Raw genomic sequence first — 16,058 nt, forward strand, 5'->3', positions numbered from 1 at the left:
TTGAAAGTGGAAATGATGAGCGTGTGGAAGGCGGCACACTCATCCCTGGCAATTCCTGGGTTAAACAACCCTGGAACTGCAGGTGATATTCAAGCTGGGTCTCTCTCTCTCTCTCTCTCTCTCTCTCTCTCTCTCTCACACTCACACACACACACACACACACACCCCAAGTGTTCACTGAGGTATCTGCACTGCTTTGTCTCCCCTGAGATTTTTTTTCAATTTTTTTATTGTGAATTTCAACAAACAAAACAAAACAAAAAATTCCCCTAACTGAGATGACAAACAGCATTGTTGTAATGAGTTGTCTTTTATTCCTGGGCAAGACTGAACTTAAAATAACAATGCACGAAGGCTCAAATATGCTGCTGGAAATCTCCACTGAGTTTTTCTTACAGACTGTGCAATAAAGGAATCTTTCTTGTTATTTTCATATAGTTTAATTTATAGACCCTGGTGCTGGACAGACTGTTGAGGAGCAGACTTTAGCCTCTGTGTATCACATAATATTGCTGACTAATATTGCAGTTATTATAATATTGCATACTAATAATATTGCATACTAATATTGCATTAATATAATATTGCAGTTCCACATAGTACTGCTATGGCTCAACAAAAAAAAGCCAAAAATGGCAGTTGTTAAAATTACATATTATATCTCCATTTGCTCACATGATGAATCACAATCAACATTGCTGCTTTGAGATTTATCGAGGAGTCTGACAAGTGGAACACTCTATTTAGTGTTCAGAGAAGAAGCAAAAATGCAACAGGAGCCATCAAGGATTTCGGGTGCGGGAGAGAGAAAGCAAGTTGGTGCAGGGCACACAGAGAGAATGGGGAGCAGGGCAGGGGGGAAATACATTACCAGAGAGACAATGGGGTGCTAGAGAGAGAAGGGGGGTACAGAGAGGAGGGACACACACAGTGATACAAATGTAGGATCCAGGATAATGGATCATCACAAATCTGCATATTTTTTACGCATGATGCCCCCTGCCCCAAACACCATCACATCACAGATCTCCATAGACATAAAAATTACAGATTCAGTGCTTGCCAGCACAAAACCATGGATCCAAGGCATGGATCCTCATGATTTTTTATTTTATTTTATGAAGGATCCCCCCTCCCACTGCCAGCCAATCATAGATCACCTCTGTCTACATATGTGTGATGGTTGGTCTGTTCGCATTGGATTTGAAAACCTTGAAGATCCATGAGGATCCATGCCTTGGTTCTATGGTTTTTTGCCATAGCAGCCCTGGCAAGCTTGAACTGAGATTTTTACTGTGAGTCCATAGACACCAATGTAAACTTTAATGTGGTTTGGGGGAAGCCCCATGTAAAGATCCAAATTCAGGTGGATCCAATTTAATTCTGCTGGACCTAACTTTTACCCAGAACCTATGGAAAAGTAAAGTTTGTGTGTGTGGTTCTTTGTGTTTGCGCATGGCATGGCAGAGAGGAGCAACTGGGGCAGGGAGCATCCATGGATCTTTCTCAAAACCCCTAATGTTTCCATGGGCTCCAAAAGGTTGGGGACCCTGGAAAGGAAATATAAGAAGGAACTGAAATGGAGACCTAAAATGAAAATCTTAAATCACACCCTTCCATGATGGACAATTGCTCTTTAGAATGCTTTGGTAAGTAGAATCTTAATATATTTTCAGAGGGATTTCTTTTCTTCCAGACTTACTCACCGGAGTGGTTTTATTGGGTCTTCTTTGACTTTCATCTGTTTGCATCATTTAAAATTTTTAATATGGATTCTTTGCAAGGCATGTATCAGGAGTCCCTTCCAACTGAAGGAGGAAAAGAGCTGTAAAGATTGGTCCCGCTAGAAGCCCCCTGTTCAGTGAAGGCAGGAGTGGATTTTCCTCCGATTTCAGGCTGGAGAGCTGAGTTGGGAAACTTTTCCTACCCATCTCCCAGGGCTGTGGAGTACCTGGGATCAGAATGCAAGCACGCAAGGGAATGATTGCAATCGGTTTCCTTTAAGCATGACTAAGCCTGGATCCAACCCAATGTGATTTACAGTTGAGTAAACACGCATAAGACGGTGTTTTTAAGGCTGCAGTCCTATGCCTACTTTACTTAGGAGTAAGCTTCATTGAACAGAGTGGGGCTTACTTCCGAGTAAACATACAAGGACAGGGGACAGCTCAGCTCTTGGTGGGGCAAGGGCGTGTTACTACTACCACCCAAGGATAGAGCCTCGCACCCGGACCCCCAGTAGCTCCGGACCCCCGGAGCTTCTCTTGTTGCCATGGCTTCTCCAGCCTGCGCCAATGGGGAAGCCTCCTGAGGGTCACGTGCTGCCCCTCGGGCTTCCGGTGTTTGGTGTCATGGCGGCGGAGGAGTCCAGGCCTCTCTGAAGAAGCTGAGCTTTTCTCGGCATGGAGAAAAGGCCGGCGCTGCTGTTTTCCGAGGCTCCCCGAGAGCCACGGCCTGAGGAATATGACGGCTCTGAGGGCGGCATCTCGACGGAGAGCGGCGGCTCGTGCTCTGCGTCTCTGTCCGGGAGCTCCGAGTAAGGAGGCGGAGGCCGGGTTGCGCGGGGGGAGAGAACAGAGGAATTGGCCTCTCCTCTGGTCCCCTGTGCAGCTCGGGCCTGCTGCATTCTCCGTTTCTTGTTTCCGTGTGTTGGGGCTTAAGCTGGCTAGAAAATAGGCGGCCCTTGGGGTGCCGTCCGAATGTATTTTGTGCTGCTAGTCCTGTCTGGGGGCCTCCTAAAGTGCTTCTCCCTTCCCCGCTATATGACCTTGGATCTTCCCAAACCGAATGGATTCGGTTCCTATAGGGGCCTCCAACCTTTTGGAGCCCCTGAGCACCTTTGAATTTCTGAAAAAATGTTGTGGGCGCTCCCGTAACAAAACAGCTGCTCTGTGGGTGGGGAAGGAGTGTTTTTAAAAAATGGATGCGATGGGATGTGGGCCATCACAAAATGTACAACTGCAACCAAATACCAATTTCATAGAAAGGGGACCTAGTGACTCTAGAAGAGAAATGGTCACCTTTGAACCCGCCGTTGTCTGCTCTAACAAAACACCTGTTTCACAGAAAGGCAAACCAGTCTCCCCAAATCACCTCTAAATAAGTTCTTCTAAAATTACCCTCAAATTATTTTCCCCAGATGGGAAGATCACACCAGACCATTCCCCCCCCCAAAACAAAACATACATACACAACACCCCACACTAGAAGCACACATATACCCAGATGCACCCCATTCACATTCAACATGCATCCCTCATGCCCACCTCAAGGTACTCCCTGATGCTCCCATTTGGCTCCCTTCCTCTCTGGATTTTCTAACCCCCTCTTCTCCCCCCACCCTCCCAGTGGGTCATAATCTTGCACGTCAGGAAACCCAAAGCCCAAATAAACAGAGAGAGTGTTGTAAGTCATGTGTGAAAACTCACCGCAGCACAGCACTGTAAAATATTAACAATTCCAAAATGGAAGCAATGGACCATCTGGGTGGTATAAGGCCACAATATTTTTCTCTATAATGCTACAACCTGGAATTATCCAGTGATGTTAACTTGACAGTTTCAGGATGGACCAAAGGAAATATTTCTTTATCTACACAGTTAAGCTTGAGAATTTGCTTGAATAATTTGTTACTACCAGATGAAGAGATGCTGCTACTATTTATTTATTTATTTATTTGCTATCTTTTCTTTACCGCCCAATAGCTGAAGCTCTGTGGGCGGTTCACAAAAATTAAAGCCATAAAGCACAGTATAAAACAATATAAATATGAAAGCTTAAGACCACAATATAACAGTATAACCAGAATAAAACCTAGCAGCAATGCAGAGATTTAAAATACAGATTTAAAACACTAGCTAAAAGACTAGGAAGCTAAAATACTGGGAGAATAAAAAGGTCTTCACCTGGTGCTGGAAGGTGCCAGGCACATTTCTATAGGGAGCTCATTCCACAGCCGGGCTATCACTACTAGTTTAGTTTCCTTTTAGAAAGAATCAGTCAGATTCCTGGAGGTGAAACCTCCATGATCTAAGGCAGTACCTTTGAACATTAAATGTGGTAAACAGTTGGAGATCTCCATCACTACCATGCGCTGCTTGTGAGCATTCAGAAGCATCTCTTAAGATCATGCTGATCTGATCTAGTAAAAGCAGTTCTTACATCTCATTCAGACAACTATTAGTAATGCCTACAAGGTTAGTAGCTTCTCCTGACCTCAAGTTGAACAAAAGGAAGAATGGATCATAGGCACTGCTAGTCTCAACCTATAAAGAGCCTGAGTAGCAAAGAGTGAAAGGGTCTACTGCATTTTAAGTCTTCCTTTTTTCCCCTCTCCACACACCTTTGCTTCTCATTACAGTTTATATAATCTCCGCATCTCCCGTCAGCCTTTCCCACATCAAAACTGCATACAGCTTAATAAAACTCCTGTTTGTGTGTGTATGTGTGTGTAATACACACATAAATATATTTTTAGATATGATATTACTTGAAATATACAAACGGTTTGCTTTTGTGTTTTATTTTTTATCTTTTTCTTAAATTTCTTATTATTATTATCATCATCATCAATATTGGATTATGATTATTACTATTCTTTGCTGGTTAAACCTTTAATGTTTATTAATACGAGTTAATTGAATGGTAATATATGGCCAATGGAAATGGATTGTTTGCTCCCGTTCCTTTGCTATAAGACTGAGGTTATGACGCTGAAAGATAAGGTTCATGCTTTATGGTGCAGCGAATTGAAGATTTAATAATACCTGCAATGTTTGGAAGAGTGCTGTATCGGTATAATCTGCAATTGGATTTATATTTGGATATTTGGTTTCCTTTTATTGAAGTTTGGATATAATTCTTTTTTTTTTCTTTCTCTGCTGTCCTCCCTTTTTCTTCCTCAGAATACTGTAATGTTGGAAACTGAAGATTTTGATTATGTTGTTGGTATTGTTTATTTCATTTATAAAAAAAAATAAAAATAGATTAAAAAAACCTGCATACAACTCATCCAGTAAGTATTAGATCCTAGGGTTGTGGGTGCACAGAGGGTGTATCTGACATCTGGTTTCCTCGGTAGCAATGTGTGCATTTAAATGGGTACGGCTTTTACCTTCCAACTTATCCTTTCTCTCTGTCTCTCTCTCATATATAGGAAAGTCCTATCTTTGTTTTGCGATATTGCCTTTCTCAGTAGGATTTTGCCAAGGATTTTAATTGCCAATCAGCTGGCATCATGCTCTGCTCTTAAAGCAGTGAAATACCCTAATGGATTTCTATGGCTTTAGCAACAGAACACAGATTATATGTTCTTAAATTCCAGTATGACTTTATTGGCAACATGTTGCCACATAATTTGTACAGATGTTTTTCTTGCTGACTTTGAATAAAAGCATACCAGTGGTAGCAGAATGCAATAAGTTGTTAGGTTTCAAGCAAATATGGAACTTGATCTCGTCCTTGGATGAATACCATATCCCACTAACTACTTCAGTATCCAAGAAGTAAGGTTGTACCGATCACAGCACTCTGTTATCAGAACTGTGTCTGTTTGACAAAAATATATGCTTGTTGTATGGCCACATTGTAGCCACCAACATAACAGTCATGGAAGGGAGCTGGAGTGGATTTGGGTTTAATTTCCTAAATATGCATGAATCCTAATTTGCAAGCCCATACTAAAAATAAAAATTTGGTGTAAAGCGAACCAGAAAATCTTCTGAGAATTTAATTAAAGTTTGATCACAAAGGCTGCCTTAAAGAAGCTGGAAAAAGCGATTACTTTTGCAGTAAGATTAAAGGCTAAAGTTGACATAGAATCCTAGGCTCATAGAGTTGGAAGGGATCTTAGAGATCATCTAGTCTAGACCCCTGCTCAGTGCAGGCTCTGCATTTCAGGGTGCAGCTACAGCATCCCTGACAGATGGCCATCCAGCGTCTGCTTAAATACATCCAGTGAAGGAAAACCCACCACCTTCTAAGGCAATCTATTCCACTGCTGAACAGCTCTCACTGTTGTTTAGCCAAAATGTTTAGCCAAAATCTGCTCCCCTGCAATTTCCACCTGTTGGTTCTAGTCCTGCTCTCTGGAGCAACAGAGAACAAGCGTGCTCCATCTTCTGCATGACAGCCTTTCAGATATTTGTATGCCACCATCATGTCTCCCCTTAATCTTGTCTTCTCCTGGCTAATCATACCCAGCTCTTTCAACTGTTCCTAATAGGGCTTGGCTTCCAGACCCCGCACCATCCTGGTTGAACTTCTCTGTATGCACTCCAACTTGTTAATGTCCTTCCTAAAATGGGGCAGCCAGAACTGGACACAATACTCCAGATGCACCATAATGCTGAATAGAGTGGAACTATTACTTCCCGTGATTTGGACACAGTGGTTCGGTTAATGCAGCGCAAGATTGCATTAGCTTTCCTAGGTGCCACATCATATGGGTGGCTCATATTCAGCTTGTGATCCACTAAGACCCCAAGGGTTTTCTTCACATGTACTGCTGTCAAGCCAGGTCTTTCCCATCCTATACTTGTGTCTTTGATTTTTTTGTACATAAATGCAAAACTTTACATTTATCTCCGTTGAATCTATCGTATTAGATTTGGCTCAGTTTTCCAGCCTGTCTAGATACTTTGGATCTTGATCCTTTACTAAGGAACCCCTCTACGCGATCATCCAAGTCATTTATAAAAATATTGAACAGCACCAGGCCTTGGACAGAACCTGCAGCACTCCACTTGAGAACTCCCTCCAGGCAGATGCCAAGCCGTTAATTAGCACTTGTTGACTATGGTTGCTCAACCAGCTGTGGATTCTCCTAACAATAGTAACATGCAACCCACATTTTACCATCTAGTCAACAAGGATATTATGGGAAAGCTTGTCAAATGCCTTTTCTGAAATCAAGATATACTATGTCCACAGCATTCCCATGATCTACCAAACTATCAAAAAAGGAGATAAGGTTGGTCTGGTATGACTTATTTCTGACAACCCATGTTGATTCCTAGTAATCAATGCATTATTTTCTAGAAGCTCACAGACTGACCTCTTAATCATCCACTCAAGAGTTTTGCCCAGTGTTGACATCAAGCAGACTGGTCTGTAGTTTCCTGGATCTGCCTTTTCCCTGTTCTTGAAGAGAGGACAATATTTCCCTGCCTTCAGTCTTGTGGCACTTTCAGGACTTCTCAAAGTTTACAGACAGCAGCTCTGAAATAATGTCCGCAAGCACCTTCAGCGCCCAGGGATGTCATTCATCTGGCCTTTGAGACTTGAACTCATTTAAAATAGCTAAGTGCTCTGTAACCATGTCCTTACTTTTTCTGGGCTGCAAATCAATCCTTATATCATTTGTTCTACTTGTCCCAGCATGAATAAAACTCCCCTTGCATGAGGAGAATGAGGGAATTTAAGAATCCTCTCCAAGGGTACATTTTGCCCTACAGAACAAAACATACAGATATCATGGATATCAATGGGCAGTATCCAATGGGGTCACTCCACCTTCACTGGTTCCGTTGCACTCACAGAACCCAGTGCATATGCAACAGGGCTTTGGGACTTCTAAAAATAACCATGTAAACAAGCAGCAATATTCATTTTGGGGTTGAGGTAGATCCCAATTCTTTCTGGGAGCTCCACTAATTTGCTGCATTCCAGAATTGAGCATTTCTGCTTGTTTCAGTTTATTTTTAGAAGCACTAAAGCCCCATTGCAGGAGCTGTGAATCCCACAAATGCATTGGCACAATAGGATACTACCCTGTATGTTTCACATCAAGGGACAAATAGCAGCTTTGGAAGAGGGATTCTTTTAATTGAAGAAAATAGTATGGAGGAAAGGGTTAGTCCTCCTCTCCCAGTGCCACAGTCCTGGCTTGACTCTCTTTCCCCACCCCAACAGAAACTTAACCTTTTAAAACCATCTGAGGTCCTGTTCACAGATCTCAATGCCATATCTAATTTAGCCCTATGTAATGCTGCATCAACATTTAGGGAACCTAAGCAGTAGGAACAGTTAGACCATGAAACAAAGCTGTGGGATCTGTTCTTCTAGATTTTAGAATCTAGAGCCTTTTAAGAAGAAATCAGATGAGTATCGTTAACATTTTAGGCACAGGCAATTGCAGAACCAAACAAAATATCAAGTCGCTTATGTCACTTGTTTTGGTTGAATTTGCGGGGGAGAGAGTTAATCCATTTGTTCCATTTCCTCACTTCTAATCCTGTTGCTTCTAGTATTTATTCTTGTTGCTAGTTCATCTTCTGCAGATTTTGAACTTGTGTATCACTGCTTAATACAAATTATTAATTAAAATGTTGAATATCATTAGAATTGAAATCCTTGGGAATGTACATCTTTATCACTTCCCTTTCTGACAGTGATTAATTTCTGTACTTTGGATACATAGCCTTTCAACCTAATTGTCTAAGCCATGTTTAGCAGCACTGTCTGACTCTCCTGTTCTCTTCTTAGTTGATTGTCTGGCATCCCTGCTGTTCTGTGAAGGATGCATATAGCAAGAAGGGCAGTTGTGTAGTTGTGAATGAAGGAAATGGGAAGGGGGAAAATATATAGGGGGAAATAATATAGTGAGGTCACCTGACCAATCACAAGTCTTGGAACAGTTGAGGGTCAGAGTGTAAATAATGCCCTCCTGTCCCTTTTCACCTTTCTGAAATGGTGGGATTAAGAGAGATAGAGTGGCATATTCCCGTCCCCCCATGTACTGTAATTCAGACGATGATGCTGTAACCTAGAATTGTTTTGGTAGTTCTCTACCTAATCTTGACACCTTATGCTACAGGAAATCTGTATTGTTTCTAAATTGAATTGCTTAATTAATCCAAGAACAATATTAATTTAAAATATGTTTTCTGTTTTCTCCATTTGCTTATACCTATTTGCAGTGTTAAATGGAGAACATTTTTGGACATGTCACCATTTTTTTTAAAAAAAAATCATCTCTAGTACAGGCCAGCTATATAGATTTCATTTGCATGTTCATAACACCACAACAAATACTTTTTTTTTCTATTTGTTGGACTGAACATAGGGGAAGTGGGCTGCCCCTTGTTCCTTTGTACAAAAGAAGACCTCTCATTCATATGGATACAGTTGCTTATTGAGGCATGGGGTGAAAAGAATGCTTCAATAATGTTGGTTTCTATGATGGAAGCTTTTGTAGTGTCTGAATAGTACGTTTACTGAATGCTACTTTAGGCTCTCCATCCCATCCTCTTTTACATACACTTCTAAGTTCGTTATGAATTAGCTCCAGAGGGCTGCAAAACTAAGCACACTGTCAATCTTTTCACTCTTCACCGTCATTCTAATCCTGCTTTTGTCTTAAACAGTGACCTTGAACCTGAGTGGTTGGATAGTGTACAAAAAAATGGAGAGTTGTTCTATCTAGAATTGAGTGAAGATGAGGAAGAAACCATCCTTCATGACAGCTCTCTAGATGTGCCTGTGGTGAACCATGTCAGGTTTTGTGAAAAAGAAGCTGAGGTTATTCACGAGGGATCTCGAAAAGATCGAAAGAGTGAACGCAGACTGGAAAGGTTCACTAAAATTTTAAAAAATAAAGGTATTTTATCAAAACATTCTGGTAAGAAGAAAGCAAGTGGTAAATGCGATGCCCATGCTTCTGGGCCAGCATCCATATTGAAACACCCTTCCAATCAGAAGATGGGAGATGTAGTCCACCAGCGGTACAAAGATGTCTGCATTTATGTAAATCCAAAGAGGCTGTCAAATGTTGAGACAGGGGAGCAACTCAAGCTTCTGGAGTCATTAATAGGGATTGTCCATCAATCTCCATGGAGAAAAGCTGAAAAACATAGACACAGTATTGAGTCTCAGAGCACTGATGAAGAGAAACTTGTAATACATGGTTTGATTCCAGGCAGCTCAGCAATAAAATCTGGTCAGATTTTGATTGGTAAGTACCACAGTTTCTGCAGTTCTCACAATACCAGTATTGTGGGAGGTAAAACGGGTGACTTCTTTCAGTCCAAGTGATGGTCTTCTAATTAGCTGACAGGCACATGGCTCTACAATGGATTGAGGAATTTGAGACCCATTTGGTCAATGGACTTTGCCACATGGCATGCATAGTGATGCAAATAAGTATGACACAGTCAAGTCAAGCTTGAATATTTTTTCCTAAACCTAACGTGAGACATTCTTTCTGGGTTCTTACGATGATTTCCCCCCTGAGCAGATGTTTGGTGGTAGTTCTCCAACCCTAGCATGCATTGTAGGAATGTGGTTGCAGTGGATAGTAGCAGCAGGAACCTGGAAGATGCACCAAATGCTAGCTCTGTGTCCGTAGTAAGAGTTGTGCAGCCTTGGGATGATGACCCAGGAAGCGTTTGGGCTAAAGTTTGTAGACAGGTCAACTGGAATCTATTGCTGTTCTTGTTTTTAGGGTTCATAACAAACTTGGAGGATATGGTATGCTGGGACTCCACAAAGTCACAGAACATACTAAAAAGGATGGGTAGGATGCACCGAAATAGCTCTTTCCATCTAAACAGACAGTAAACCAATATCTGCATGTTGCAAAGAGCCACACACTATTTAATATTGCAAAACTTTAAACAAAGTACTGAGAGAAGCATAGAGGGAAGGAAGCGAACATCAATATATCTACTCTTTACAGTTAGGGAAAAGTGGATGAGCATATGCAGTTGAGAGTGTTCTGAACAGGTTGTGTGAGAGCAGATATGGTCACAGGAAATATCTGACTGCATTCCTAAAGAATGTTAATGTATAATATTTTATCTCTTTACACTCTGCTCTGTAAGGATGTAATATGTATTTTTGGCACAGATGCTTGTAGAGTAAACACTGGCCACTTTAAAATAATCACCCCATCCCAGAATCTTAGGCTTTCCTTTTGTGCACATAGTTTCTGAATTTCTTGTGCCATTCTAGGGATGCCATTTCTCTTGCTGGTTATGCTGGTACCAAGTAATACTCATTCTCCTAAATGTTACCAAGAATGAAATCCATTCCAAAGGCCACCGAGCCATAAAAGAAACACATTGAATTGACTATGAACTCTTTAAATGGAAAGTTAGTTTGGGCATAAGGCAATTTGGAAAATGGGCAGTGGAGAATTAAAACTAATTTTTGGTCAAAAGCAAATTAGCAGCTTGAAAAGCATAATATCTTATGCTAAGCCATCAACTACTATTTTATATTCCTGTCTGTTTTTGCTTCTATCGTAATTTAGTCCTTTGGCTTTGAATTGGTAAGTGAGTTGCATCTTCTGCCAACTTATATAAAAATATATAATTTCTTTGTAAAATACTTATAAAATTATAGATGTGCAGTGAACACTGGGTACTTTTAGATCTAAATGGGGCATACAGCAAAATATATGCGTTGTATAAAAGTCATGGGTTCCATTGCAGTTGGCAGAAATAACTTATAATTAAGCCCAGACGCATCACATTTTACTTAAATATCTTGAATCTTGCTTTGGGGGCAAAAATGAAATATATCTTAGTATAGTGTATTTTGAACAAAAAGAAACGTTTTAGCAAGCTGTTCATCCTTATTTAAAAATAAAAATTTGGGTTTAATTTTAAGAAACTGATTTGATGACAAGATTTTGTAAAACCTTATTTTGAGAGTTTAAGAAACCTCTTTACCAGGTTGTTCCAGTACTGAGTCTAAAGGCTACGGTTTGAGTGGTGTCCAAAGAAGGGGGTGGGCATGCATGTGTGGGGGGAAATCACAAAAGTAGCTGGTCCTTTGTTTTGTGTGCTTGCCACAGCAGTTCTCATTGCCAAAGAAACAAGCTGTTTGTTAAACAAGATAGCAGAAGAAGTTGTAGCAGGAAGGTATGTACCTCTTTAAACAAAACTGATATGATGCCATATGCTTCTATGCTAATACCCCTAAAGCAGGACCAATATTTCCTACATCTCCCAGCAGGACATCGGACCTTTATCCAAAGTTGCCATGCAGATAGTGCAGCTTGATCTGCTGTGGATACATTTTAAGACTGAACTTCTGAAAAGGACCTATTTTAGATACAACCTAAACTGTCAATAAGATATAAATAAGAGCTGTGTGCTTGGTTGGAAAAAGAAATACTGAACAGGAGACTAACATTGTGTTTGACAGGCAGTGCCAAAATTTGCCAACTGCACCTTGCTACTTTAGGGTTCTGGCAACTAATTATTTCGAGTATCTGTAAGTTAAACAAGGGAGCAATCCTATGTGGAGAGGCGGTCACCTCCAAACTCGGAGGCAACCACCTATCCAATGCAGGGCGGGAGGAGCATGGAAGGGATCCTCTCCTCTACACTCCAGCCACCCTGCGCTCATGGCGAGATGGCTGATTTCGGCTGTCTAGCCGTAGGACATCGGAGCGTGGGGTGGGAAGGCCGGATGACGCATAGGAAGCATCATACCAGCACTTCCACACTCCCCGGCCCTTTCTGCCCCTGGGAACACCCCCTTTTGCCCTGCTCCACGCTGCTCATCCGAGTGCGGAGCCCGAGGATGATCCGTGCTGCCTACGAGGGGGAGGGGAGGCAGTTCTCCTGGAACCAACCAATCCTGTAGCTGTCTAGCTGCTTTGTAGCAGCTATAGGATTGCACCCTAAATTACTCTTTAATTCTTCATATTTCTTTCCTGCCTTATCCGAAGGGTGGGTTGTAATATATCATCTGGCTCCAATGCAGCTAAAGTTTCTTGTGGCTGTGTTCCATAAAAAAGCCTACCTCAGTCTTCCCCAACATGATGCTCTCCAAATGTTTTGAACTCCATCTCCCAGCATTTCTGACTATTCACCATGTTGGCAGAGGCTGATGGGAGTTGAAATCTGAAACATCCGGAGACACCAGGTTGGGGAAGACTGGCCTACATCGCTGTCATTCGCTGTCTCCATACAGATTTCTGAGGTAGATTTAGGCCAGAGAAAGAGACTTTTCAAAGAATCCCCAGTGAACCTCATGGCATTCACATCCAAAGCATGCCCTAATCATTGTGCCATACTAGGTCATTTTCAAGAATTTAATGGAGTCTTGCATCTTTGCTAGAGCCAACTTTAGTGAGATTAATTGATAGCTACTTTAAATTCTTTAAACATCACCATTGGTAAGCTTTTGTTACAAAATAAAGACGTAGAATTCATAGGTCAACCAACATTTAAACTGTTCTTGTAATAATTCTTGAATAGCCAAGTCTTTAAGGGCGCAATCCTATGCATGTTTAGACAGAAAAAAAGTCCTACAATTCCCAGCATGCCCCAGCCAGCCATGGCTGGCTGGGGCATGCTGGGAATTGTAGGACTTTTTCCTGTCTAAACATGCATAGGATTGTGCTCTAAGATAGCTGAATCTGAGATTTGCATGGCATATTTCTTTTGTTCGCCATATTTTGAAGCCTATTTCTGTACCTTATATGTTTTTTCAAGTATATAGTGGGTAAGCATTTTTGCTTGTCCAACTGTATGTATAATTAGTATATGTTAGTGCAGTCCTATAGTCTGGTAATTTCTAAAGCATGTCAGGGAAATTCTATACTCATTTCTTCACTTCTTGTTTAGTGCTTGTCATCCAATATATATTTTCCCCATTAATTTTTATATATTCCAAGTAAGAAACCTGACCAATGAAGAGGGAGGATAAAGTGGTTTGGAGCACAAGAACCATAACAAGAAGTGAGATTGTGAATAGTCAGTGAAAACTGGCCTCACTTACAACTTCTGTTGTCATCACATTTTTGTACTGTCTGCTTCTTCATAATAATACACTGCAGGAATAGTCTATAGAAAAGGTAATAACTGTGATACTGGAGTGGTTAGCATTTAGGTATTCCCTTTCTATCCAGCAACAGTGAAAAAAGTTAATGTTACAGCTGCAGGCAAACAATAAATTAAAAATGGATTCCCAAACGTGAGTACAGGAAATGGTATTTCTATATTTTCTCTCTAGTTCTTAAGAGATGTCTTCCTATTTGATTAGTGGCTGCCTTGTGGTTTCTGTCCTAGAAAAAGGGGTCGGGGGTTAAGGTGAGTGAGCAGGGGTGCAAAGTCCCCTTTGTGGAATTGTTTGACTCCACTGAACTGATTCAGTATCCATTCCTTAACCATTGTATGATTAGGGTGAAATATCAAGACATAGCCAACAAGGTAACTGACACATGAATTAACCTTTAATGTTTAGCAACAACTTAACCATTTTCTGAGAAAAAAACATCTTTCTGTTCAGGATGTTGTCTTGTGGAAGAGCTGTTGTCTCGTACATTATGCCTACCTTCTGCTTTCTTAATCTTATTTTTGCTTCTGCTTTCAGGAGATGTCCTTGTTGCAGTAAATGATGTTGATGTAAATTTTGAAAATATAGAAAGGGTTTTGTCTTGCATTCCAGGTCCTATGCAGGTATAGTACATTGAGGGTTTTTTATTTAAAGTTTTAAGACCAGAATTCAAACATACATCTGAGCTTTCACATGAGATTTATACAAGAAGCTTGAAACACATTTCTCTTTTTGACAAGTTCCTTTGCACCCCTTTGTGAAAGGGGGTAAAATTGTTTGCAGCAGGCCAAGTCTTAGGAAGAATAGGGAACATGTTCCTGTTGCTGAGACAATGAGGTTGATGATCTCTGGCCCCAATCCAGTCATACTGCTACTTGGGGTGGAATGTACATGTGGTTGTGCATCCAAATGCAAATGTCATCTATCTACACTATCATTTTTTCAAGAGATACACGTTTGGATCCACATCCACAGTTTTCCCCAACTAGAGCTAGATTGGGTTAAAAAAAGAACGTACTGTGGGGCAATGAAAATGCCAGCATCATACAACAAGATTGGAAGCGTGGCACTGAAGAAGCATTAGCAGGTTGTGGAAACAGGCATGAAAAATGCACAGAACAGGACTGGCTGGGGGGCTGGGGGGAGAGTGAGAAACTTTTGTATTGAAAACCAAACATAGATTTAATGCAGCACTAATCAATACTCAACATCTTTTGGTATTGGCAATTGCAAACAATAAAAACCTGTGTTAAGGTGTTGCAGTATACAAAACCAGATGTGCTATTGTGATAAGCATTTATGAGTTACAAAATGGTATTTGATATTATGGGTTGATGGTGGTGTCTTAACTGTAGTTAAGAAATTGAGCCATGGGGTTCAATATTTCTTCCCTCCAGCATGCTCTCCTCTCCTTTGCACTCCTTCTTCACATCCCTGCTTGATTGAACCATGGATATGCATTGCATCTATCCCAGTGTTAACCATGGTCAGCACTGACCAGATTCTTTCTTAACCAGTCAGTTCTTTTATTAATTTTTTATCGTGAAATTACAATGAAACAAAACCATAAAGAGGGAAAACGATTGTCACTACATAGATTTGAATATATCACTTTCAATACATGCACGTGAAGTGTGTGTGTGTGTGTGTGTGTGTGTATATATATATATATATATATATATATATGAAAATACAGCTTTCTAAGAATTATACAGTCAGTTCAGAATATTGCTGTGAACTGGTTTGAGCCCCATGAAGCACATCTTGCCAGCTTCACTGGCTGACAGTTTCTGAGCACAATTCAAAGTGATGGTACCTTTAAAGCCCTATTTGGCTTCAGACCTGAATACCTGAAATACCACCTTTTCCTAAATGTACCTGCCCATTCATAAAGGACCTCGTTGGAGGCCCTACTCCGGGTGCCCCTACCTTCTAAAGTGACGTGGGTGATGACCAGTGAGATGGTCATTTTCGTTGTGGAACACTGGGTTTTGAGTGTTCTCCATAGGGAGGCTTGCCTGGCACCCACTCTGTCTTTTCTGCATTGGGCAAAGGCCTTTTTTTAATTTTCTCAGGTCTTTTTAAATATTATTAGATTTTATTTTTTTTATCTTGCTGCTGATGCTGTTTTATTATATTGCTCTTTTAATTTTGCAAATGTGGTTTTATGATGATTTATAGTTTGAATATTCTTATTTGACTTTATGCTGCTGTCTAGAATATAGTTCTTTTTTAACTAAAGAGCAAGCTAAAAATATTTAAATAAC

The 16,058-nt window shown here is 40.8% G+C and overlaps 1 protein-coding gene across 5 annotated transcripts in view; it reads left to right on the forward strand.

Moving 5' to 3' along the window:
- Positions 1 to 2,345: 2,345 nt before the first annotated feature.
- Positions 2,346 to 16,058, forward strand: part of INTU (inturned planar cell polarity protein) — a 39,120-nt gene continuing 25,407 nt past the window's right edge. For 4 of the 5 annotated variants that reach the window (XR_014792061.1, XM_084855993.1, XM_084855994.1 and 1 more), the window contains exons 1-3: positions 2,346 to 2,536; positions 9,366 to 9,952; positions 14,329 to 14,414. Coding sequence is in view for 4 of the 5 variants with exons in the window: in XM_084855993.1 (XP_084712119.1) it covers positions 2,403 to 2,536; positions 9,366 to 9,952; positions 14,329 to 14,414 (807 nt within the window). In the remaining variant the exon portion in view is untranslated. Of the gene's footprint in view, positions 2,537 to 4,904; positions 5,015 to 9,365; positions 9,953 to 14,328; positions 14,415 to 16,058 lie in introns of all 5 variants that reach the window. The other variant, XM_084855996.1, reaches the window with a different exon arrangement.

The sequence above is a fragment of the Heloderma suspectum genome, chromosome 5, assembly GCF_057233095.1.
Source record: "Heloderma suspectum isolate Gila_16-S chromosome 5, 16-S_ref, whole genome shotgun sequence".
Lineage (NCBI taxonomy): Eukaryota > Metazoa > Chordata > Lepidosauria > Squamata > Helodermatidae > Heloderma > Heloderma suspectum.